Genomic DNA, 27,368 nt, shown 5'->3' with positions numbered 1-27,368 from the left:
GAGGTCAATTAGAGACCAATTGCTTTACACACATTCTGAGGTCAATTAGAGGCCAATCGCTTTAAGCACATTCTGAGGTCAATTAGAGACCAATTGCTTTACACACATTCTGAGGTCAATTAGAGACCAATTGCTTTACACACATTCTGAGGTCAATTAGAGACCAATTGCTTTACACACATTCTGAGGTCAATTAGAGGCCAATTGCTTTAAGCACATTCTCAGGTCAATTAAAGAGCATTTTCTGTCGCTGGGGAAGGTTTGCCAAAACCAGCAGGAACTGAGTGATTTTCTTTCTATTTTTAAAAGATATATTTTACTTGACACAGTGTGGCAGTAGAGGCAGTGGGTCGTTGTGTCACCACACACACATGGGCGCACCGGTGAAGATATCAAGTTGTGGAATGGCACTTCCAAACCACTGGTGATGGTAAAGGTGCAGAAGGGAATCGGTTTTGAGGGACAGACAGCAGATTTTTGAGAGAGCAACAATGGCATGAGGCAAAGGGAAACCTCACAAGAGGAGGCTCGCGACTGAGCAGGCGTGTCCGGGCTGCTGTGAGATCCTGAATTTGCTTCAAACAGGCCAACTTGTGCCGCAGGTGCAGCGTCTGCTGGAGGATTTGAACCATTTCTGTATAGCAGAGGCACCAGCTCTATCACAGCACAACCACACGCCAGACTTAGTCCAATTAATTGTCAATAAAAGCACAGAAAAGCCTTACACCTTGCTTCTTCCTCCGCTCTCGAAGCGCTGTGACAGGATTTCCACAAAAGATGCTGCCTGCACCTGGGAACAAAACCAAGAAGTCATTAAGGTGGTGAGGCCGGTATTTCTGGACATACCTTACATGGGAAAGGACTATTTTGATACAACTGACTGGTCCCAATGTTCAAATAATCCCACACTCTTCCCTCTTATGCCCCTCAATCGCCTGTTTTTCCTGAAAACTACCCAGCTCCCTCCTGAATTTTCCGACCGTCTCCCTCGATAGTTTGCTGCACGCATTCCCCTCACCTTCTCTAGGCAGCAGTCTGCTCACCTTCCCTCTGCTGAGCTCGAGTCCCCGCCCCCTGGTGATTATGCTGGAATGGCTCCTGCTGGTGATCTCCCAGCGCCGAAATCACCGGAGTTGGCAGGGCCAGCGGGAGGGCACCTCATTTGCATGGGACTGGTGGGAGTCTGTGACTCTAGGGGTGCCTCTCTGGGTTCAGTCTATCCCCACAAGGCCAGCAACTGCCCCCATCCAGCTCCTCCTCGGCCCCTTCTACAAGGGACCCAATCCAAATTATTTTCTGACCTCTCAGTATTGTTGGCCTTGTGAGAGGACATCCTTGCTGTAGCGAACTAGCGTTCATCTTATATTGTCAATTCCCCTTCTATTTGGAAGTGACAATACAGCTGGGATGTTTTTCCTGTATATTTTTGATCGACAAAAAAACCAAAAAAAACAGACCTTTAGAAATGATTTTGTAGTTTGGAGATTAGAACAGCCTATCGTTGACTTGCTCATAAACAGCTACCTTTTCCAAGTCTCTCTGATGCACCGTGAGCTCCAAGGAACTAGATACAGCAGTTTCCTGCATATGAAGCACCCACTTCTCCAACAAACCTTTTTGTGCAGCACATATTGATTGATATGATGCTCATCGTAGTTATTCCTGGTCTTGACATTTTTTTTAAATCAAAAAAGGCTAAGCTAATTCAGAATTCTCCGCACTATTTGAGGTCGACATATTTACAACTTGCTCACTCTGGTACTTTCTTATTTTGTTTTGCAAGGACATTAGTTTTTTTACTATCTTAGTACATGTATTCAGAGGACACGGCAGTAGAAGATGCTGGGTAGCTCGGGGTGCACTCTTATTATTTTACTCCATAACATCGAATGCAACAAGAGCTCTGAAGTTACACGATTGAAAAGAACAGAGAATGCTGAACGGTGCAAAGGAAATTAGAATCATAGAAACATTCAGCACAGGGGGAGGCCATTCGGCCCATCGTGCCTGTGCCGGCTTTTTGAAAGAGCTCTCCAATTAGTCCCACTCTCCCCATAGCCCTGGAAATTTTCCTTTTTTTATGTATTTATCCGATTCCTTTTTGAAAGTTATTATTGAATCTGCTTCCACCACCCTTTCAGGCAGCGCGTTCCAGATCACAACAACTCGCTGCGTAAAAGAAATTCATTGCAGTACTTCGAAAGGGGTTAATTATAGAAAGAACTGGACATTTCACTACCGTGTGTAAGGTCACTCGCGTCATCTTGAAGTCTGGTATCAGGAGCTCCTGCCCGGAAGACGCCAACAGGAGACCCTGAGGAGAGTCTCCCCGCGCTGTGTGGCCTGTGGGGAGTTGACGCCCTTCGAGATGAACAATTCTTGTGCTGCCGAGGAGCTGGCCTCCCGGGGGTTATACTATCGCCTGGATGTTTAAAGAAACAGTTTGCATTCACACAGAAGACTATCAATTTATATTCAAAACATGTTTTTTTAAAAAAAAGACTTATTTTGCAAGATAATCAAATCAGGTTTTGCACAGATTTCAGTACACAGTATTCCAATCAAATATATTCAATATCACACTCAACATTTAGAGGGGCGAAGCTAAAGTGTGTGATTGTATACAACTTTATTTTTTTTAAAGTATCCATTTTCCTGGCAATTTGCTGGTCTATTACCACTTTCGTGTACAGATAGTAACCGCGTGAGTAAGCTGTTACAACAAGACACTAGAAATGTTTATGTTCTTTCCTGTTAATGACCACATTTCACGGGTGCTTGTGGTGTTTTTAATAATCGCTTGGGAGTTATTTCACAGACCTAGATTTTCAAGATCCTCAGCTGAGATGCCGTCCTTAATGGCTTCCTTCACGATGAGCCAATCCTTACTGACGGTACTGTTAGACTGAATGCAGATCTCACTCACAGGAATGTCGTCCAAATACTTCAAGTGTGGGATTAGCTTTTTAACCGCCTCCCTGTAGTTACAGTTTGAATCCTGGGGTGGGGGGGGGGGGGGGGGGTAGACAAAAATTACAACTACTTTCATCATGATTAACATACTTTTAAGTTTCAATTTTCATTAAAAATGTCAAACAAAATTCGAAGTGCCCCAGGTTCTTCGCAGATTAATTTTTCATCATCAACAACAACAACTTACATTTATAAAGTGCTTGTGACGTAATTTTAAAAAAACGTTCCCAGGCGCATCACAGAGAAACAAATGATGAAAGTAGTGAACCAAACACTAGTACGATAGCAAAATACTGCGGATGTTGGAAATCCGAAATAACAACGGAAAATGCTGGAAAAACTCAGCAGGTCAGGCAACATCCGTGGACAGAAATTTGAGTTGACGTTTCAGGTCGAACCCTTCTTCAAAACTGGAAAGAAAAGATAGATCGGAGGCAGGGCTGCGATCGGACAAAAGAATAAAAGAAACAAAAGAAGTAAAAAAGAGACAATAAAAGGTGTTAGAAGCTAGACGAGATGGTAATAGGCTGAGATTGGGTGTAAAGTGTACTGGCAGGGCAAGGGATAGCTGCCAGGTGTGAGAGCGAAACAAAAGGAAAGGGGGGGGGGGTGAAAGAAGTGGAAAAATTACAAGAAAAAATGAAATAGGGGCCGAGGTTATGATCTGAAATTGTTGAACTCGATATTGAGTCCGGAAGGCTGCAGAGTGCCTAATCGGAAGATGAGGTGCTGTTCCTCGAGTTTACGTTGAGCTTCCGTGGAACAGTACAAGAGGCCAAGGACGGTGAGGTCCGAGTGGGAATGGAGCGTTGAATTAAAATGACAGGCGACTGGAAGCTCGGGGTCACCCTTACGGACTGAACGGAGGTGTTCCGCAAAGCGGTCACCCAATCTGCGTTTGGTCTCCCCAATGTAGAGGAGACCGCATCGTGAGCAGCGAATACAGTATACTAGATTGCGAGAAGTACAAGTAAATCGCTGTTTCACCTGGAAGGGGTGTTTGGGGCCCTGGACAGTGGGAAGGGGGGAGGTATAGGGGCAGGTGTTACATCTCCTCCGCTTGCACGGGAAGGTGCCAGGCGAAGGGGAAGGGCTGTTTGGGGTGATAGAGGAGTGGACTAGGGTGTCTCGGAGGGAGCGGTCCCTGCGGAATGCTGAAAGGGGAGGGGAGGGGAAGATACGTTTGGTGGTGGGATCACTTTGGAGGTAGCGGAAATGCCGGAGGATGATCCGTTGAATGTGGAGGCTGGTGGGGTGAAAGGTGAGGACAAGGGGAACCCTATCGTGGTTCCGGGAGGGAGGGGCAGGGGTGAGGGCAGAAGTGCGGGAGATAGAACTAACACGGTCGAGGGCCGTGTCAACCATGGTAGAGGGGAATCCTCGGTTGCGGAAAAAGGAAGACATGTCTGAAGCACTGGTGTGGAAGGTGGCATCGTCGGAGCAGATACGGCGGAGACGGAGAAACTGGGAGAATGGAATAGAGTCCTTACAGGAAGCGGGGTGGGAGGACGTGTAGTCCAGGTAGCTGTGGGAGTCAGTGGGCTTGTAGTGAATATTGGTTTCAGCATTCCGCAGGGACCGCTCCCTCCGAGACACCCTAGTCCACTCCCCTATCACCCCAAACAGCCCTTCCCCTTCGCCTGGCACCTTCCCGTGCAAGCGGAGGAGATGTAACACCTGCCCCTATACCTCCCCACTTCCCACTGTCCAGGGCCCCAAACACCCCTTCCAGGTGAAACAGCAATTTACTTGTACTTCTCGCAATCTAGTATACTGTATTCGCTGCTCACGATGCGGTCTCCTCTACATTGGGGAGACCAAACGCAGATTGGGTGACCGCTTTGCGGAACACCTCCGTTCAGTCCCTAAGGGTGACCCCGAGCTTCCGGTCGCCTGTCATTTTAATTCAACGCTCCATTCCCACTCGGACCTCACCGTCCTTGGCCTCTTGTATTGTTCCACGGAAGCGCAACGTAAACTCGAGGAACAGCACCTCATCTTCCGATTAGGCACTCTGCAGCCTTCCGGACTCAATATCGAGTTCAACAATTTCAGATCATAACCTCGGCCCCTATTTCATTTTTTCTTGTAATTTTTCCACTCCTTTCCCCCCCCCCCCCTTTCCTTTTGTTTCGCTCTCACACCTGGCAGCTATCCCTTGCCCTGCCAGTACACTTTACACCCAATCTCAGCCTATTACCATCTCGTCTAGCTTCTAACACCTTTTATTGTATCATTTTTACTTCTTTTGTTTCTTTTATTCTTTTGTCCGATCGCAGCCTTGCCTCCGATCTATCTTTTCTTTCCAGTTTTGAAGAAGGGTTCGAACCGAAACGTCAACTCAAATTTCTGTCCACGGATGTTGCCTGACCTGCTGAGTTTTTCCAGCATTTTCTGTTGTTATTTTTGATGAAAGTAGTTGAATGGTAGGGTTTTGTGCCGGGCTTTATTTGAACGAGGGTGCAGTAAGCTCCGCAGTGGGTAAGTGCACTGTGTGGTCCAGTGCAAGCCAGCAAGATGTTGACCGGGAAATTCCTCAGAGCCACTGCACCGGCGTAACTTCGGTGGAAGTGCGGCAGAGCGGGACGAGGGGCGAGAAAATTTCCCGGCCATTTTGTTCCATTCCCCAGGTCTGTACGGAGCTCAGCTAAACTCAATCTCTAAGGGGCTTAATCTTTACAAAGTGATCTTTTGCTGATTACTGAATTGCGGGCTTAAGCTTTCGTTTCTGAATACAAGTTGCCACGGCAATAACCAGGTTGAAGCAGTATTTTCGTGTTGTATACTCCTCCCCTTCTGTTGCAGTTTCTTCCCTTCAAAATGTAAATTGATCTGTCCTTAAAGCATCAGCATCATCTGCATGTACACCGCAATAGCAGAGAGTTTCTGGTCCTAGTCAGCACCCAACACGCATTTATATAGCGCCTTTAATGTAGTGAAACGTCCCAAGGTGCTTCACAGGAGAGATTAACAAACAAAATCTGACACCGAGCCACATAAGGAGATATTAGGACAGGCGACCAAAAGCTGAGCCAAAGAGGTAGGTTTTAAGGAGAGTCTTAAAGGAGGAGAGGTTTAGGGAGGGAATTCCAGAGCTTAGGGCCTTGGCAGCTGAAGGCACGGCCGCCAATGGTGGAGCGATTTAATGTCGGCACACAAATACAGCCATCTTAGGGCACTGTCATCACCAGCAGGCAAAGTGCGTAGCCGCCAGATAGTTTAGTTAGTGCGCAGGATTAGACGATGCGGGACATAGTTTATATTTGTCTGCAAAAACATTTATTGTTGTCATGAATTAGAGGAGCACTCTCCCTGTTTGAAGCAGTAAAGCACCCGAATCCGTTTCAGAGATGCAAAAACGGACACCAAGCAGCAGCAGCAGAATTCGGGAGTGAAATCCGAATACAGTATATGACTGGAGGTGGCTGTAAGGAGACTTTTGAAGGCAGTGAGGGAGGGAGTAAGGGAGAGGGGTTTAAGGGCAGAGTTCCAGAGTGTGGGAGTAATAGGGCTGAAGGTCATCGTCCCAAAGTGTGATTTTTCACAATGTATAGGTCTATCCTCATTTAATGAAAAGATAACAAAATTTGAAGATGAGATTCATTTCGCACCAATTTACCTCTTGATCCACGAGACTCTGGGCCATTGTCAGCCACTATAAGGCATACGGGATACTTGCCTTTATTAGCTGAGACATAGAATATAAGAGCAGGAGGTTATGCTTGAACTGTATAAAACACTAGTTAGGCCACAGCTAGAGTACTGCGTGCAGTTCTGGTCACCACATTACAGGAAGGATGTGATTGCACTAGAGAGGGTGCAGAGGAGATTTACCAGGATGTTGCCTGGGCTGGGGAATTTTAGCTTCGAGGAAAGACTGGAGAGGCTGGGGTTGTTTCCTTTGAGGTGCATATAATTATGAGGGGCCTAGATAGAGTGGATAGGAAGGACCTATTTCCCTTAGCAGAGGGGTCAAAACCAGGGGGCATAGATTTAAAGCAATTGGTAGGAGGTTTAGAGGGGATTTGAGGGGAAATTTCTTCACCCAGAGGGTGGTGGGGGTCTGGAACTCACTGCCTGAAAGAGTGGTAGAGGCAGAAACACTCATATTTAAACCATCATATTTAAAAAGTACTTGGATGTGGGCTTGAAGAGCTGTAACCTACAGGGCCACGGACCAAGAGCTGGGAAGTGGGATTAGGCTGGAGAGCTCTTTGTCGGCCGGCGCGGACACGATGGGCCGAAATGGTCTCCTTCTGTGATGTAACTTTCTATGATTCTATAAAGCGACGATCTTTCACACTCCATTGGCATTCTGTTAGGCCATTTTGTCTTTGTGTAAATGACCTTTGATCTTTTTGCCTGGTGCGCTCCTGGCATGTATCAGGATCGCGGGCACAGAAAATCTCCCCCAGTGTGTCAATCATCATTAAACATGTGGCTTTAGCAGCGTGGGCCTTGAGCACAACCGCCCTGTTACTACAATTACTAGCTAAATAAAACATCCGAGAAACGGCCCAGATGTACAAGCGTACTTCAGCTTTGGCGCACTCCAGCGATAGCTTATTCTTTTGTTGAGCCTTTACGAAAATTGTAAGGAAAGTTTTGTACAAAAACTCACAAGTTTAGTTCAATATAAATTGGGTCAGTAGCATTCCCATGTTACGTCGGGCAGGAGCTGCGTTTAATTACTTCACACGATCCTCAGATGTACAACAGTAAAACAGGTAGGAGTCTGGCAGCACCAGTAGCAGAGGATTTAATTGTGGGCCAGATGGTAGCAGGTGTGAATTCCAAGGCTGCCTGTCTCCTGCCTCTTCTAGATGGCTTCGTGGAAGCTGGGGAGAGAGCTTGCACGGCTTGAATTGCAAACTGTGCCAGACAACAGCAGAGAAGCAATAATAACAAGGAAATATTACTATTTACTTTTAGTAGAAAAACACACACACCAAGGTTTCTCAGTCTCACTCCAGAGATGTGAGCACAAAACTCCAGGCTGACACTCCAGTGCACTACTGAGGGAGTGCTGTACTGTCGGAGGGCTGTACTGAGGGAGTGCTGCACTGTCAGAAGGGCAGTACAGAGGGAGTGCTGCACTATTGGGGAGGCAGTACTGAGGGAGTGCTGCACTGTCGGAGGGCAGTACTGAGGGAGTGCTGCACTGTCCGAGGGGCAGTACTGAGGGAGCGCTGCATTGTCCGGGGGGGGGCAGTACTGAGAGAGTGCTGCACTGTCGGAGGGACAGTACTGAGGGAGCGCTGCACTGTCAGAGGGGCAGTACTGAGGGAGCACTGCACTGTCAGAGGGGCAGTACTGAGGGAGCACTGCACTGTCGGAGGGACATTACTGAGGGAGCGCTGCACTGTCAGAGGGGCAGTACTGAGGGAGCACTGCACTGTCGGAGGGACATTACTGAGGGAGCGCTGCACTGTCAGAGGGGCAGTACTGAGGGAGTGCTGTACTGTCGGAGGGCTGTACTGAGGGAGCGCTGCATTGTCGGGGGGGCAGTACTGAGGGAGTGCTGCACTGTCGGAGGGACAGTACTGAGGGAGTGCTGCACTGTCGGAGGGACATTACTGAGGGAGCGCTGCACTGTCGGAGGTGCCGTCTTTCGGATGAAAGGTTAAACCAATGTCCCGTCTGCCCTCTCAGATGGACATAAAAGATCCCATGGCACTATTTTGAAGACGAGCAGGGGAGTTCTCCCCAATGTCCTGGCCAATATTTATCCCTCAATCAACATCACTAAAACAGATTATCTGCTCGTTATCACATTGCTGTTTGTGGGAGCTTGCTGTGAGCAAATTGGCTGCCGTGTTTCCCACATTACAACAGTGACTACACTTCAAAAGTACCTCATTGGCTGTAGAGCGCTTTGGGACGTCCTGAGGTGGTGAAAGGTGCTGTTGAAATGCAAGTCTTTCTTTTAGGAGAAACATTTTGGAATGTTTGTTAGGCCATTCTCGGGAAACGGTAACAAAAATAAATCATAAAGCAGTACCGGAAACTAAAGATTCAGAGCCTAGTGGCGCTTTATGAGGAAACGTAGGCTATCGTTGATTTTAGAAAAATTGAAAGCAATTTCTGAACACGTTCTTAAAGAATTTCAGCTCATTTGGTACTTACCACTTTTGAGAATACTCAAAAAAATTCCTAAATGCAAACTTTTACCGACATTTGGTCCTGCTGCATCTAAAATACTGACAGGAAGTGTTGCAGAAATATTTTTCCTACCAGAATGTTGCGTCACTAAAAACTCCCCAGTGACTTTGCGCACTAAATCTACCCATGATCAGTTACATCAGCGGTACCGGTCGTAGTGTCTTAATGCTCCAACAATGTCGGGCAGAAACTGCTGTACAGTACTGTATGAAGGTGCACTCGACAATTTAAGGGCAGATTGGGGTTGTCGAACTGGGAGCAATCCTGGTGTAAACCAGTGTTATGCACAGGCGAGAAATCCGATTAGAGTGGGTAGCTCTGATGTGTAGTGAGCACTGGCCAGCACAGACACGATGGACTGAATAATCAATCTCCTGTGCAAGGGATAACATAGAATTATAATAGTGCAGCACAGGAGGAGGCCATTCGGCCCATCAAGCCTGCGCCGGCTCTTTCGAAGAGCAATCCAGTTAGTCCCACTCCCCCGCTCTTTCCCCATATCCCTGCAATTTTTTCTCCCCCAAGCACCTATCCAATTCCCCCTTGAAGGTAACGATTGAATCTGTTTCCACCACCCTATGAGGCGGCGCATTCCAAATTCTAACCATTTGTTGTGTAAAAACTTTTTCCTCATGTCGCCTCTGGTTCTTTTGCCAATCACCTTAAATCTGTGCCCTCTGGTTATCGACCCTCCTGCCACTGGAAACAGTTTCTCTTTATTTAGTCTATCTAAATCCGACATGATTTTGAACACCTCTATCAGATCTCCTCTCAACCTTCTCTGCTCCAAGGAGAACAACCCCAGCTTCTCCAGTCTATCCACGTTAACTGTAATCCAGCATCCCTGGAACCATTCTAGTAAATCTCTTCTGTACCCTCTCCAAAGCCTTCACGTCCTTCCTAATGTGCAGTGCCCAGAATTGGACACAATCCTCCAGCTGGGGCTGAACTAGTGTTTTATAAAGGTTTAGCATAACTTCCTGGCTTTCGTACTCTATCTCTATTTATAAGTCCAGGATCCCGTATGTTTTATTGACTGCTTTATTAACCTGTCCTGCCACCTTCGAAGATTTGTGCACAACACCGCCAGGTCTCTCTGTTCTTGCACCCAAAACAATGCTTCTATGAATTAAAAAAAAAACATTTGTTCATGCAATGTGGGCGTCGCTGGCAAGGCCAGCATTTATTGCCCATCCCTAATTGCCCGTGAGAAGGTGGTGGAGGGATCGGTCCTAGGACCCCAGCTATTCACAATATATATAAATGATCTAGACGAGGGAACTAGATGTAATATCTCCAAGTTTGCAGACGACACAAAGCTGAGTGGGCGTGTGTGCTGTGAGGAGGAGGCCGAGAAACTCCAGTATGATTTGGACAGGTTGGGTGATTGGGCAGATGCATGGCAAATGCAGTATAATGTGGATAAATGCGAGGTTATCCACTTCGGTGGCATAAACAGGAAGACAGATTATTATCTGAATGGCAATAGATTGGGAAAAGGGGAAGTGCAATGAGACCTGGGTGTCCTTGTGCACCAGTCGCTGAAGGTAAGCATGCAGGTGCAGCAGGCGGTTAAGAAGGCAAATGGTATGTTGACCTTCGTAGCGAGAGGATTCGAGTACAGGAGCAAGGGTGTCTTGCTGCAATTGTACAGGGCCTTGGTGAGACCACACCTTGAGTATTGTGTGCAGTTTTGGCTTTCTTATCTGAGGAAGGATGTTCTTGCCATGGAGAGAGTGCAGCGAAGATTCACCAGACTGATACCTGACAGACTAGATGCAGGAAGGATGTTCCCAATGGCGGGGGAGTCCAGAACCAGGGGTCACAGTCTAAGGATAAGGGATAAGACATTTAGGACTGAGATGAGGAGGAATTTCTTCATCCAGAGAGTGGTGAACCTGTGGAATTCTCTGCCACACAGGGCAGTTGAGGCCAATTCATTAAATATATTCAAGAAGGAGTTGGATATATTTCTTGAGGCTAAAGGGATCAAGGGATATGGGGAGAAGGCAGGGACAGGGTACTGAATTTGGATGATCAGCCATGATCTCATTAAATGGTGGAGCGGGCTCGAGAGGCCGAATGGCCTACTCCTGCTCCTATCTTCTATGTTTCTATGTTTCTTGAACCGCTGCAGTCCATGTGGTGATGGTACTCCCACAGTGCTGTTAGGGAGGGAGTTCCAGGATTTTGACCCAGCGACGATGAAGGAACGACAATATACTTCAAAGTCAGGATGGTGTGTAACTTGGAGGGGAACTTGCAGGTGATGGACTTCCCATGCGCCTGCTGCCCTTGTCCTTCTAGGTGGTAGAGGTGGCGGGTTTGGGAGGTGCTGCCGAACAAGCCTTGGTGAGTTGCTGCAGTGCATCTTACAGATGGTACACACTGCAGCCACGGTGCGCCGGTGGTGGAGGGAGTGAATGTTTAAGGTGGTGGATGAGGTGCCAATCAAGTGGGCTGCTTTGTCCTGGATGGTGTCGAGCTTCTTGAGTGTTGTTGGAGCTGCACTCATCCAGGCAAGTGGAGAGTATTCCATCACACTCCTGACTTGTGCCTTGTAGATGGTGGAAAGGCTTTGGGGAGTCAGGAGGTGAGACACTCGCCGCAGAATACCCAGCCTCTGACCTGCTCTTGTTGCCACAGTATTTATGTGGCTGGTCCAGTTAAGTTTCTGGTCAATGGTGACCCCCCAGGATGTTGATGGTGGGGGATTCAACGATGGTAATGCCGTTGAATGTCAAGGGGTGGTGGTTAGACTCTCGCTTGTTGGAGATTGTCATTGCCTGGCACTTGTGTGGCGCGAATGTCCTTTGTGCTAGGTATGACTGCAGCCAGTGGAGAGTTTTCCCCGATTCCCATTGACTTCAGTTTTCCTAGGGCTCCTTGATGCCACACTCGGTCAAATGCTGCCTTGAGCTCAAGGGCAGTCACTCTCACCTCACCTCTGGAATTCAACTCTTTTGTCCATGTTTGGACCAAGGCTGTCAAGAGGTCTGGAGCCGAGTTGTCCTGGCAGAACCCAAACTGAGCATCGGTGAGCAAGTTATTTGTGAGTCAGTGCCGCTTGATAGCACTGTTGATGACACCTTCCATCACTTTGCTGATGATTGAGAGTAGGCTGATGGGGTGGTAATTGGTCGGATTGGATTTGTCCTGCTTTTTGTGGACAGGACATACCTGGGCAGTTTTTCACATTGTCAGATAGATGCCGGTGTTGTAGCTGTACTGGAACAGCTTGGCTAGAGGCGCGGCTAGTTCTGGAGCACAAGTCTTCAGCACGACAGCTGGGATGTTGTCAGGGCTCATAGCCTTCTATCAAATTGACTGTACAAATCTTTTGTCAGATTATCACTAATAGAAAACTTGATACTGTTTCTGTACCTCCCCTGCAATGGCAGGAAAGACAGGGAGTAAATCACCAGAAATTCACTCCAGCGCTGGGCTGCTGCAAGAAACACGGACAACCAACTTGTTGGGCTGTAATGAGGATGAGCAGAGGAGAGAAAGAAACAGTTAAAGAGAGGAAGACCCCGTTATACTGGCTATCGCATATAGTATGAACTCACCCGCTATAAGTGGTCGTCGTACGTGTCGTCACACTGTTGCCTTTGGGGAACCGTATGAAGTGGTGGAAGGATTTCTGTCCACATTAACGCTCCTTCCGTGACCGTAACCATCTTCATACCAGCCATTAGGATGGCTAGTCCTATGGCGGGAGGGTTTTACGGGCTCCCACAACCCATACGAGGGGTGGGGCCACCCGCACCCATGGACGCAAGTATCCCGCTGGATGTCAACCCAGAATTTAGAGCCGGAGCTCCGACTCCACTTGCCGGGACTGTCTGGAGTGGGGTTCAAAACCCTACGCCTTCTGGCCCAGCGGCGGGGATGCTTACCGCTACGCCAAAGGCCCACTCCGCTATAAGTGGTGGGGATTGTATATAAAGTATGGTTTTACTGCAAGCTATATAGAATAGCTAAACATTGTCAACCAGAACGTGGATTTATATTTAATATAAATATGTGGAAATTGCACACCCCAACCCGTGATTTTGCATCCATTATCGAAGACAAATCACAGGCAGGGATGGGGTGCACCAAGAGGAGCGAAGTGTAAAATCACCCCCGCCAGTTTCATTCCTGAAATGGGGACGTTCGAGTCAGATACTCGCTCCTTGGCTGCTCCAGGGACATGAATGTCCTCGAGTGGTTACCCCACCAGCACTGGGGGTGAACAGGCCCAGAGCCACCTCCGAGGTACTCAACACAGCAACTTGCTACAGCCTGGCAATGCAGGCTTCCCAGCCTGTAGCGGGTGCCCCGGAACCGGACTGTGTCCATCAGGTACCCACTACCTTAGACTTGTGTAGCAGCCTTTGGTGTGGGACTGCACCAGCGGCTATCTAACGCTCAGTGTCACCGGGCGCACAACATGGAAGTGCATAAGGAACTGGCTGAAAGTCAGGAAGCAGCAGGTACTGGTTTGGGGAGTGAAGTCAGGCCGAGGAGACACATCCGACTGTGACCCTCCAGCTGATGTGAAGCCATCTTCCCATTAATCTAAAAATAAAACCCAGGTGCCAATCGGGTCAAAGGTTCTGTCTCGACTGGTCCAGTGGTCAGTAATAGAAACAGGAAGCATCCATTACATCTCATGGAGGCTGATGGACCGCATCTTCCGAAATGCTTCAAAAAATCTGATTATTGTGGTGAATAAAAATCTAAATCACACTACTGCACGTTCTCAGTAATCTTCGCTCTGTGAAACCTCTCAAGCCAGCAGCATCCATTAGAGAAATGTTGGATATTTACTACATGTTTATGGTGGATTGTATCATTTCACTCCCAAAGCAGTGTAGCCATGAATTGCTCTTATCTAGCTCAAACAGTGATGTAAAGTGCCCGTCTAAAGAGGGCCCCTTTCCCATTACATTAAGGCAGCTGCCATTAATACAGCATGAATTGCTTCAGTATTTATGCACTATTGTATGACCGCTCTGAAGACAATAGCCACAGATTTCATAGAATGTTAAGGTGACACTGTCACGGAAAATTATGATCAGCGATGGAGTGCTTCTCAGCGCTTAATGGGAGCTACAGGCATCTGCGGGGCATCGCTCCCCTTTCATTCGACAGCTGAGATCCATGGGCTGAAAGGTACAACAGATGCTCAAACAGCTAAATTACAACTGTTTTTTTTTAACACGATCAGTCGTGGTCTTAGATCAGTGTTGGGACCATTGCTCTCAATAATATACTGGTTAAACCTCCTGTGGTGTTCCAATTGCAGAGTCAGGACAACACATGGTCCTCAGGTGAAGCAGGGTTAGAAGGTGAAGGATAATTGGACCATGGCCATGCAGAGGTAATTCCGTCCCCATTTTAAAATCATACATTCTGCCCCTATTTTTAATATAACACTTTGATTTTATATTATATTTATCATCTATGGTACCGGGGCTAAAAGGGTTAAATTATGAGGAAAAGTTGCATAGACTAGGCTTGTATTCACTCGAGTATAGAAGATTAAGGGCTGATCTGATCGAGGTGTAAAAGATGATTAAAGGAGTTGATCGGGTCGGTAGAGAGAAACTATTTCCTCTGGTGGGGGGAGTCCAGAACAAGGGGGCAGAACCTTAAAATTAGAGCCAGGCCGTTCAGGGGTGATGTCAGGAAGCACTTCTTCACACACAGGGTGGTGGAAATCTGGAACTCTCCCCCAAAAAGCTGTTGAGGCTGCGGTTCAATTAAAAATTTTAAAACGGAGATTGATAGATTTTTGTTGGGTAAGGGTATTAAGGGTTACAGAACCAAAGTGGGTAGATGGGGTTAAGATACAGGTCAGGCATGATAACATTGAATGGCCTCCTCCTGTTCCTATGGAGGTGAAATGCCCCTAGAGGGCCGCTTGAGGCGCTAAGTAAAAAATGTTTGGGCGCTAACCTCTTCAAACATTAGTTAAATTTCCATTTTTTCTTCCGCGAGGGAAGTGGAGTACTAAATCAAGCGCGCCCCTTGCCTCTTGGGGTGCGAGAGGCGGGGAATGTCCCGATCCGGGGCGAAGTGCTCAGCAGCGCCACAAGTGGCCAAGCGTGTCACTGCCGCGTTGCAGGGGCTCTTCCCTGCATTAAAGGGGCGGGCCCCACGCTGCGAGCTCGGCAGGTTTATTTTTAGATATGTGGGCCACCGGGGAGCGGGAGTGCTGCGCGATCAGCCCGGAGCTCATGCAGCGTGCCGGGCTGACTGATCACGGCACGGACGCCGTGACTGGTGGCCGAAAGTAAACATTTAAAAAATTCGGCGGATTTTTTTTGGCTGGCCGCCCACCGCTCCTTTAAATGGTGCCACGCGAGCGGCCGGCCTCATTGTTCGCAACCCCTGCAGCAGTCGTTAACATCGCCCGGCGCTGCTGCGGGGCGCGATTGAAAATTATTCTTCCGAGGCACTGCCGGGGCGCTGCGCCCGGAGATGACGTCATGATCTCCGGGCGCAGAAGATCGGGGCTCTACCCGGTAGCGGAATTTCGTGGGAGGCGTGGTTATCGCCTTGGGGGGAGGGCGCAAAGCCATTCGCACCCCGTTAGCGCCTCCCACCGGAGGATCAAACGAGGGGAATTTCGCCCCCTATATCTTTATCACCCCAGCCTGACCATTCCAACGCGCTCCAGGAAGGCCTCCCATCCTCCACTGTCCATTAACATCAGCTCAATTAGAACTCTGCTGCCCTTACCCAATCCTGCACCAAGTCCGATTCACCCACCACTCCGGTACTCGCTGATCTACATTGGCTCCTGGTCCCCCAAAAGCCTCAAAATTAAAATTGTTATCCTTCTGTTTAAATCCCTCCATGGTCCCTACATTGAGCAGAGAATATAGGTCCATTCTAGAGTTTAGAAGAATGAGAGGTGATCTCATTGAAACATATACAATTCTTAGAGGGATTGACAGAGTAGATGCTGAGAGGTTGTTTTCCCTGGCCGGAGAGTCCAGAACCAGGGGGCACAGTCTCAGGATAAGGGGTCGGCCATTTAAGACTGAGATGAGGAGAAATTTCTTCACTCAGAGGGTGGTGAATTTTTGGAATTCTCTACCCCAGAGGGCTGTGGAGGCTCAGTCGTTGAGTATATTCAAGGCTGAGATCGATAGATTTTTGGACATTAAGGGAATCAAGGGATATGGGGATAGTGCGGGAAAGTGGAGTTGAGGTAGAACATCAGCAATGATCTTACTGAACGGCGGAGCAGGCTCGAAGGGCTGTATCGCCGACTCCTGCTCCTAGTTCTTACGTTCTTATGTCTCGTTCCCTCCCTATCTCTGTAACCTCCACCCCCCACCCCCACAAACTCTCTGATCTTCTGACTTTGGTAGTTAAGGCATCTTCATGGATGAATTTGCTTATTGCAGTGCCAGTGGGTTTTAAATGCTCAGGTTTTTGCTTTTTCTGGGGAACTTGTGATTTATTTTTTAAACCAGTATTTCGCTGCACCTATTATTAAAAAGAAAAAGACCTGCATTTATATAGCACCTTTCATGACCTCAGGTCATCCCAAAATGCTTTACAGCCAATAAAGTACTTTTGAAGTGTAGTCACTGTTGTAATGTAGAAAATGCGGCAGAAATTTTACGCACAGCAAGCTCCCACAAACAGCAATGTGATAAATGACCAGATCATCTGTTTTAGTGACGTTGGTTGAGGGGTAAATATTGGCCAGGACACCGGGGAGAACTCCCCTGCTCTTCTTCGAAATAGTGCCATGGGATCTTTTACGTCTACTTGAGAGAGCAGACAGGATCTCGGTTTAACATCTCATCTGAAAGACGGCACCTCCGACAGTACAGCACTCCCGCAGTACTGCCCCTCCGACAGTGCAGCACTCCCTCAGTACTGCCCCTCCGACAGTGCGGCGCTCCCTCAGTACTGCCCCTCTGATAGTGCGGCGCTCCCTCAGTACTGCCCCTCTGACAGTGCGGCGCTCCCTCAGTACTGCCCCTCCGACAGTGCGGCGCTCCCTCAGTACTGCCCCTCCGACAGTGCAGCACTCCCTCAGTACTGCCCCTCTGATAGTGCAGCGCTCCCTCAGTACTGCCCCTCCGACAGTGCAGCACTCCCTCAGTGCTGCCCCTCCGACAGTGAAGCGCTCCCTCAGTACTGACCCTCCGACAGTGCAGCACTCCCTCAGTGCTGCCCCTCCGACAGTGCGGCGCTCCCTCAGTACTGCCCCTCCGACAGTGCAGCGCTCCCTCAGTACTGCCCCTCCGACAATGCAGCGCTCCCTCAGTACTGCCCCTCCAACAGTGCAGCGCTCCCTCAGTACTGCACTGGAGTGTCAGACTTGATAAGGTGCTTAAGTCTTTGTGGAGGGACTTGAACCGACAACCCTATCGCTGAGCCACACCTGACCCCACAAGGAGGCATCCAAGCCCTGAAGCCGACAGTGAGGCTGATCCTTGGTACTAATCGATGAAATTATAAAGAAAGGCTAGAAAAAACTTGGGACTTTTCAGCTTTGAAACGAGGTGAATGTGAGGCCACCTTATAGAGATACGCATGATATTGAGCTAATAATCCCCTGTCAGCCACTCTTTGGAAAGGTACAACACACTGTACAGTACCTGCAAAAATGGAAGCAGTTAATCCACAGCACTATTTCAAGTTAATCTTCCACTACAGGACGTAGTACAAAGTGGTAAAAGTTCAGTTCTGGAAGTGATGACTTGTGCACAGTGAGCGATTAATCCCTGGCTCGGTCTCCAGGTAGGCTCGTGGAGTCATTCACGAGCCAGTTGAAAGCTGTGATGGGGAAGTATGGGTCTTTGTGATCCATTTAACCTTTGTGATCTTTGAAACTGGGGCCTCTAATGAAAATACTGCACTGAATTGCACTTAAAAATCACACATACCTGCAGGAGACCAGAGTTTGAATCCCTGCCTCAACTAACATCCCCACTTGGGCTTTCACAGAAGGCCAACTCCATCAACCTTAACATGCTCGTGTGCGTAAACTGGGGGGTTGGGGGGCACTTCCTGCATTAATCTGGACTGTTTCCTTGTGGCTTGGTTGAAAAAATACACTAAAGGTACCCAAGGAGATGTCTGCAGGCTAGGCTGTCCTCTTTTGACTGAGAAAGATAGTGCTGACTGAATGGGGAAAGCAAGTAGGAAATTATAGCCTTCAAGAAAGTGAAGGTGGGGGTGGAAAGAGACTGAAATTAGTCATGAATTAGCACCATAATGCAGCCTGAACTTGAATTAAAGAGAGAAAGGAGAAATCAGGTTTCTTTCTTTGAGCCTGCCTGAATTTGGGTAAAGGGCCACTATTTAAACGCAGCATTAAGTTTTTCTGCCAGTCAGTGTTGCTCGCACTTTTGTACAAGAGGAAGAGCACTGGTGATCACAGTTGCTGAAAACGAGGTATCCAAGAACGATGCCACTTATTCAAGCACATTTACAGTACGAATGCTCTGCTGATGGTTGAAACAAGTTGAGACTGGAGTGATGCCAGCTGCAGCAGGCGGTTACACAATACCATCACTAACATCCCTACAGTCACAGCGATCTTCACAGAACACAAATGTATGCAGGTACACTGTGCTGTCCCTTCCCAAAGGGGTCTGACAGAGGTTTACTAGCTCGGTTTGTTGCTTGATGTTAGATAAATACATTTGGCACCTGATCAGTTCAAAACCTGCAAACGTAAAGCTCTTCTGTGTTTTTTTTAATATCACAGTAGCATCACAGTACGGTGCAGCATAGAAGGAGGCCATTCGGCCCATCGTGCCAGTGCTGGCTCTTTGACAGAGCTCTCCGATTAGTCATAGAAACATAGAAGATAGGAGCAGGAGTAGGCCATTCGGCCCCTCGAGCCTGTTCCGCCATTTAATGAGATCATGGCTGATCATCCAAATTCAGTACCCTGTCCCTGCTTTCTCCCCATACTGTGGTGTATGTGCCTTTAAGAGCCCCAGGTGTGCTGTAATGCCGGTATTTGCCACTCGGGCTATATAAGCCTGTATATTGTGTATATCCGTTAGAACTCCCCCCCCAGACTTTGCTTAGTAAATACCTATGAACCAACTCCTGTCTTCAGTGTCTTTATCAACACACGGACACTACAGTGGCAACGAAGTGGAAACGGACTTCCCTGCAATTCGGCAGCACCTCAAGGACATCGATTCCTCGGGCGTCCAGAAGACTCAAGGAAGTGAGAGAAGCTGTAGTTTCACCAGCTGGCCAAGCTGGTGGCAGGTACTGCGCTAATCCTTCCTGGGCGTCAGGCTGGGGCTCCAGCGGCTGGCTCTACAGCTGAGACAGGCAGCGAAATCGGAGGCAAGCAATAACGGACCGGGAGGGAGCACTCGGGAGACGGCCGGCGCGGCAAGCAGGTCAGTGTTCAGACCTGCGGCGGGAACAAGTCTCCAACAGTAAATTAAAAAAAAGACAACGGAAACCGCAGTAAACAGCGCTGTCATCGGCAGCAGCGGTGGGAAAGTGCGGGAAGCGCCATATCTTTGCTACAGAAAAGAAAAAAAAGCGCGGGAAGCGCCATATCTTTTCTGAAATGCCTAAATCTGGTAATATTGATGCTTTTGATAGCGAAATAGAGGATTGGACCACATACGTGGAAAGAGTAGAGGTATATTGCACTGCAAATGGAATAGAAGATGAAAAAAAAGCTTCAGTACTTCTGAACTTAATGGGCGCAAAGACATACGGGCTGTTACGAAATTTAATCACTCCAGCCAAACCAAAGGACAAGAATTTTAAAGAAATTGTTGATACCCTGCAGGAGCACTTAAACCCAACACCGCTGCTGATAGCGGAACGATTCAAGTTCTTCAAGAGAAATCAACACAAGAATGAAAGTAACGCTGATTACCTAACCGAATTAAGAAAGCTATCAAAGTACTGCCAATTCGGGGCAGGACTATCAGATTATCTTCGAGACAAATTCGTTTGCGGTCTCTTAAGTGAAGGAACACAAAAAAGACTGCTTTCTGAAAAAGATTTAACATTGGACAAAGCTTTCAGTATGGCTGTATCATACGAAGCAGCAGCAAAAGGAGCTGCAGAGATACAACAAAAGACACAGGACTTCGGCACCCATGAAATGACACAGGGTTTCGAAAGATGTTATCGCTGCGGCAGATCCATCCATAACCAGAGGGACTGCTGGTTCAAGGACAAAGCATGCAGGCAATGCGGGAAGATTGGACACATTGCACGGGTATGCCGATCTGGACAAAATAAATCCACTGACAGGAAAAAAAAAATCAATAAAGAAAAGTACAGGAAGGTACAAATGATGACGGACAGTAGCTCCGAAGACCAGAAGAGCGATAGCGACTTCGAAAACAAGAGACTAAGCTGTCTCAAATTACATAATGTACTTGCCAAAGATGATTACCAAACCATTTGGGTTACCCTCACAATAGCAGGGTCCCCAGTTAAAATGGAGCTAGATACAGGATCAGCTCTAACCGTAATAAATCGACGGGATTACGAGAGGCTATTTTCGCATATACCTCTAAAAGACACATCCATTATCTTAAAAACATATACGGGGCAGAAAGTATACCCCAAAGGAAAAATAAGGGTGCCTGTTGTATACAACGGCAAAGAAATACAAAAGTTGTATTTATACATTCTACAAGATGGTGGTCCACCGTTGTTGGGACGTGAATGGATCAGGAAGATACGTTTAGACTGGCACTCTATTCAGGCACTGACGGTGACCAGTAAGGAAAAAAACAATGATGACATCATACCTGAACGATTAAAAGACATCTTGGCCAACGCCAAAGAAGTGTTTCAAGAGAAACTAGGAATCTTGAAAGGCATCACCGCCTCAATAAAAGTGGAAGATGCAGCAATTCCCAAATTTTTTAAGGCAAGACCGGTGCCATATGCAATACGTCCAGCAGTCGAGGCAGAGCTGGAGAATTTGGAAAAAGCAGGCGTATTATCCAAAATAGATTGGAGCGAATGGGCAACACCCATCGTTCCAGTCATGAAAAAAGCATTGAATAAAGATAAATCTGAAGAACAGAGAAAAATTCGCATCTGTGGTGACTTCAAGGTGACTGTAAACCCGGTCCTTCACACAGTACAGTATCCTCTTCCGAGGATAGAAGATATTTTCACCTCACTATCCGGAGGGAAACGTTTCACCAAAATTGACTTGGCACAGGCATATCTACAGATGGAGGTTGAGGAGGCCTCTAAAAAGTATCTCACGATAAACACACACAAAGGCCTGTACCAGTACAATCGACTGGTTTTTGGAGTAGCATCAGCTCCAGCTATCTGGCAAAGAGCTATGGAGCAAGTCCTGCAAGGGATTCCGGGGACTCAATGCTACCTAGACGACATCCTTATAACAGGAGAAAACGACAACGAGCACCTTGCCAATTTGGAGCAGGTGCTCACTAGGCTGAAAGAACGGGGCCTACGAGCGAATCGCCCCAAGTGCGAATTTTTCCAAAATCAGATATCATATTGTGGCCACATAATTAATAATGAAGGGTTGCATAAGTCACCTGAAAAAATTTTGCTTATAACATGTAATTAATAATTACTTAAAATATGATGTACTGGTTAGCTAAAAGGGGAGGAATTGTGGTGTATGTGCCTTTAAGAGCCCCAGGTGTGCTGTAATGCCGGTATTTGCTACTCGGGCTATATAAGCCTGTATATTGTGTATATCCGTTAGAACCCCCCCCCCCCAGACTTTGCTTAGTAAATACCTATGAACCAACTCCTGTCTTCAGTGTCTTTATCAACACACGGACACTACACATACCCCTTGATCCCTTTAGCCTTAAGAAATATATCTAACTCCTTCTTGAATATATATTTAATGAATTAGCCTCAACTGCCTTGTGTGGTAGAGAATTCCACAGGTTCACCACTCTCTGGGTGAAGAAATTCCTCCTCATCTCAGTCTTAAATGGCTTACCCCTTATCCTTAGACTGTGACCCATAGAAACGTTTTTTTTTTAAGGCCGTGTACCATTTTGAGGTGCTTTTTCTTTTGCCTGTTTCCTGTCTTTAGCTCCTTTAAAATTCGGCTGCCATTTTCAATTGTTTCTTGCTTGGTACTTGGTTGTAATTCCATGCAATGCCCTCCTGGTGGCGTTAACGGAGGCCTCCAACCCGAAGTTCCCATCCACAGTCAGCGTTGCAGTTTCTTACACCCTTTGGGATCAAGGCTCGCTCTCTCCCGATAGCCTGGAACTTTCCTCTGCTTCAAACATTTATCCCAATTTCCTTTAAGACAAGCCACTCCCCTGCTCTTTTCCCATAGCCCTGCAATTTTTTTCCCTTCAAGTATTTATTCAGTATATATGATTTCGGATCTGGATTTTTAAAAAATTCTTAATAGGTTAACAGATACATGCTACTCCCATAATTTAGATATCGTGTTTAGTACCACTGGTAAGAAAGAACTTATATTTATATACAACAACTTGTACAGCACCTTTAAGGTAGTAAAACATCCCAAGGCGCTTCACAGGAGCGATTATCAAACAAAATTTGACACCGAGCCACATAAGGAGATATTAGGACCGGTGACCAAAAGCTTGGTCAAAGATGTAGGTTTTAAGGAGTGTCTTAAAGGAGGAAAGAGAGGTAGAGAGGTTTAGGGAGGGAATTCCAGAGCTTAGGGCCCAGGCAGCTCAGAACCTTATCGTGTCCTCAGTAGGTCTCAAAATGCATCATGGCCAATGAATTACTTTAAAGGGCAGCCACTGTTATTTTGCTGGGAAAAAAGGCAACTGTTCTGCACACAGCAAGGTCCCACAAACAGCATACGAGATGAATGGCCAGTTATTTGTGCGTGTGGTGCTGGTTGAGGGAGGAGTGCTGGCCAGGGCACCAGGAGAACTCCCCTGCTCTCCCTCGATTGGAGCCAAAGAATGTATTTGAACCAAATTCAAGTTCAGGCTGCACTGTGCAGATAATCCAGGGCTAATTTCAGAATTGCTTTTCCCCTTCACTTTATTTAATACTGAAGAAGCAGACATGGCCCTGGATTAAAATCTTATCCTAAAGGTGGCAATTCAGCACTCCCCCAGTGATGCAACGGAATGTCATCCAAGATTAGGTGCTCAAATCCTGGATTGTGGTTAGAATTGAGAGCTGCTAGTCGAGGCAAGCCAGCATTACATCTTAATGTTTAACTTCTATACACAATTTTGCAATGTGTCCGTAAATTACACAATCTAGTCCTGTGCTGTTAAGATATATAAGTGAATCAGTTTTTTTCTGCACACTGTGAAGATCAGTAATTAGCTATTCCCTTGTGAACAATAAAACCCTTTCCTCCTTATTACAGCTGGCAATAAAAGCCAAGGCTATCAGAGTGGTCAGATTAATGAGTCAAGAAAGGTCAGTCACTGAAATAGTACAAACCTTCACACGAATAATAATACTATGTCAATCCATTTATAAAGAAAGCAATATGCGACAGATACAGCAAATATCTGCAAACAGCCAAGCCAGGAAAATATAAAGATTGCATTTCTGCTTGTAAGTGTTTTGAACCAAACTGGCCACTGCCTAATCAGCATTGCCGTAATTTACCTTATCTTCACATCGACTCTGTTCCACCTTGCTGGTGTCCTACACAATGGGTCTTGGCCCTTCACTAGGGCTTTCCCAATACGAGAAATAAATGACTATACTTGAACCCTCCAACCTAATGAAGCGTCCCAGCTGGTCTTTAGAAATCCACGATCGACAACGCACTGCTCTTGGTTAGAAAACGGCTTTCAATCAGCCATATACGCTGAGCACTGACGTTCTGAAAGACTCCAGAGATAAATACTGTATGGAGGTCGTGTAACCTGCAGTAAATGCAAGGGCAGCCACAGAGATTAAACTGTGAGATGATGTATCTACCTGCACCAAAGGCATAACCTTTAAAGGGGGCTGGAGAAGGGCGCACTGACATTTGCTGTGAAAAATATCCAAATGTAACTGACATTATTAATAGAGAGAAAATTAACACCTAATATTTCAAATGTATTCTTATGCATTTGTAACCTTCCCAAGAATAATGGATAACTAAGAATGATAAAAGGCAGTGATCTAATGCCAGGGGTTCAGATAATAACAGTCTTAGGCAGAAGACCGACCTTCGGCCCACCGAGCCCAGCTATCCCCAGTGTTCCCTTGGTGCATCTCTAACAACCCTGAATACCTTCTGTTGACCAGAACCTGTCAATTTCCTTCCTGAAACCCATTAAGGTTTCTTGTTCCACTACCTGCGGCAGTAATCCGATCATAAGAACATAAGAAATAGGAGCAGGAGTAGGCCATTTCGCCCTTCGAACCTGCTCCGCCATTCAATGAGATCATGCCTGATCATCTACCTCATCTCCACTTTCCCGCCTGATCTTCATATCCCTTGAGTCTCTTAATATTCAAATATCCATCGATCTCTATCTTGAATATACTCAACGACTGAGCCTCCACAGCCCTCTGGGGCAGAGAATTCCAAAGATTCACCACCCTCTGTGTGAAGAAATTTCTCCTCATCTCAGTCCTAAATGGCCGACCCCTTATCCTGAGACTGTGACCCCTGGTTCTAGACTCCCCAGCCAGGGGAAACATCCTCCCTGCATCTACCCTGTCAAGCCCTGTAAGAATTTTGTATGTTTCAATGAGATCACCTCTCATTCTTCTAAACTCTGGAGAATATAGGCCTAGTCTACTCAATCTCTCCTCATAGGACAATCCCCCCATCCCAGGAACCAGTCTGGTGAACCTACGTTGCACTCCCTCTATGGCAAGTATATCCTTCCTTAGGTAAGGAGACCAAAACTGTACACAATACTCCAGGTGTGGTCTCACCAGGGCCCTATATAATTGCAGTAAGACGTCTTTACTCTTATACTCAAATCCTCTTGTAATAAAGGCCAACATACCATTTGCTTTCCTAATTACTTGCTGTACCTGCATGTTAACTTTCAGTGATTCGTGTACAAGGACACCCAGGTCCCTCTGAACACCAACATTTCCCAATCTCTCTCCATTTAAAAAATACTCTGCTTTTCTATTTTTCCTACCAAAGTGGATAACTTCACATTTCTCCACATTATATTCCATTTGCCATGTTCTTGCCCACTCACTTAGCCTGTCTATATCCCCTTGAAGCCTCCTTGCATCCTCCTCACAACTTACATTCCCACCCAGCTTTGTATCATCAGTAAACTTGGATATATTACATTTAGTCCCCTCATCCAAATCATTGATGTAGATTGTGAATAGCTGAGGCCCAAGCACTGATCCTTGCGGTACCCCACTCGTTACAGCCTGCCAACCCGAAAATGACCCGTTTATTCCTACTCTCTGTTTTCTGTCCGTTAACCAATCCTCAATCCATGCTAGTATATTACCCCCAATCCCATGAGCCCTAATTTTGTTTAATAACCTCTTGTGTGGCACCTTATCAAATGCCTTTTGAAAATCCAAATACACCACATCCACTGGTTCCCCCTTATCTATTCTGCTAATTACAACCTCAAAAAACTCTAACAGATTTGTCAAACACGATGTGATAAACCACGACATGAAAGTTCAACAGCAGAGTGACGGGAAAAGTGAAGGAGAAAAACAATTCTGAAATTAGCCCTGGATTATCTGTACAGTGCAGCGTGAACTTGAATCTGGATAAAATACATTCTTTGGCACTGATCGAAGGAGTTCTCCCAGTGTCCTGGCCAGCATTCCTCCCTCATCCAGCATCACACAAAACAACCAACTGGCCATTCATCTCATTTGCTGTTTGTGGGGCCTTGCTGTGTACAGAACAGTTGCCTTTTTTGAGGTAAGACTCTATTCTTGATGGTTGCTCACCCTCTACAATTAGCTGGACTGACGTGAGCATTACCTACTGTTGGCGGTTGTTAACTGGAGGCCGCGTGTGCAGCACTCAGAAATGGCGACAGGAAGTGGCATCGAAATTCGAGCAGCAGGGAGCGCGCAAAGTATGCACTGCAGCAACTCGCCAAGGCTTCTTCGGCAGCACCTCCCAAACCCGCCACCTCTACTGCCTAGAAGGACAAGGGCAGTAGGCGCATGGGAACACCACCACCACCAAGTCACACACCATCCTGACTTGGAAATATATCGCCGATCCTTCATCGTCGCTGGGTCAAAATCCTGGAACTCCCTCCCTAACAGCACTGTGGGAGCACCTTCACCACACGGACTGCAGCGGTTCAAGAAGGCGGCTCACCACCACCTTCTCAAGGGGCAATTAGGGATGGGCAATAAATGCTGGGCCTTGCCAGCGACGGCCACATCCCAGGAACGAATAAAAATAAATCTGGCACCAATTGCCAAGCAGGTGTGGAGCAGGGCACACCGGCATGAAACCGGGGGTCAGGCATTCAGCGTAATAAAAAAATTCTGCGGTGAGATTTTGATGTGAATAAAGCATAGAACTAATGTTACAATAATTTGAATAAAGTATAGAACTGAGCCTGGGGCAGTTCTCAGACTGGGATGAAGAATCTCGAGTAGGATTCCTCTCCCTGTTAGGACACCCCTGTGACACGGTTTTTGGGGAGTTTCCAAGAGTGGTTCCATTGCACTAACCAGTGGGGCTGGAGCTGCCTGACACTGCGCTCCGCACTAGAGGCTGAAAAGGTTAAAGCTTTCTCATCCGATGCCGTGCCTTGACCTCAAACACGCAGTTCTCAGCTCATCGATGATGCTGTCACTGCCGAACACAAACGATTTGACCTCTGTAGAATTGATGGAGGTGGCTCTTTATCAGATAGACTGTATTTTTGTGATGTTTCAGCTGTGACAGGATGCCCATCTATGGAGTGCAGCTTCGCAATGGCCCATTGCACTTGGTGTCAGTATTTGGTGGGAGTTTCATTGGGCCAGTGTTGCTCAAGCTGCAGTTATTGGTGCAGTGGCTATAGCCTCGATAATGATCGGGAGGCGGGGAATATGTGGCAAATTCCTGCCGAATTTAACAGCAGGACCTCATTATGAGTTTTTTCTTCCATTTCCCACATGGCAGCCAGTCAAATTGACAGACACAAAAGCAAAATACTACGGATGCTGGAAATCTGAAATAAAAACAGAAAGTCCTAGAAATTCGGTGGGCTGCGCCACCAGTTAGCGCCTAAAGAGGGCGCCTAGTGGTTTTAGCGCCACTGGCCACGCCTCCCGCGAAATTTAGCGGGGCGCTAACGGCAGCGTTAGCCTGT

General features: G+C 47.1%; 1 protein-coding gene across 6 annotated transcripts in view; it reads right to left on the bottom strand.

The window, feature by feature from the left end:
* Positions 1-27,368, bottom strand: part of lrrc56 (leucine rich repeat containing 56) — a 235,646-nt gene that overhangs the window by 46,515 nt on the left and 161,763 nt on the right. For all 6 annotated transcript variants that reach the window (XM_086008403.1, XM_086008398.1, XM_086008400.1 and 3 more), the window contains 3 exons: positions 2,821-2,998; positions 2,240-2,422; positions 726-790 (listed from right to left, as the gene is read on the bottom strand). In XM_086008403.1, the coding sequence (XP_085864529.1) occupies positions 726-790; positions 2,240-2,422; positions 2,821-2,998 (426 nt within the window). The remainder of the gene's footprint in view (positions 1-725; positions 791-2,239; positions 2,423-2,820; positions 2,999-27,368) is intronic.

This window comes from Somniosus microcephalus, chromosome 15 (assembly GCF_052327205.1).
Source record: "Somniosus microcephalus isolate GS21.2 chromosome 15, FLI_Smic_1.0, whole genome shotgun sequence".
Lineage (NCBI taxonomy): Eukaryota > Metazoa > Chordata > Chondrichthyes > Squaliformes > Somniosidae > Somniosus > Somniosus microcephalus.
Note: the sequence above shows the minus strand (reverse complement) of the source record. Positions and strands in the feature narration are given on the sequence as shown.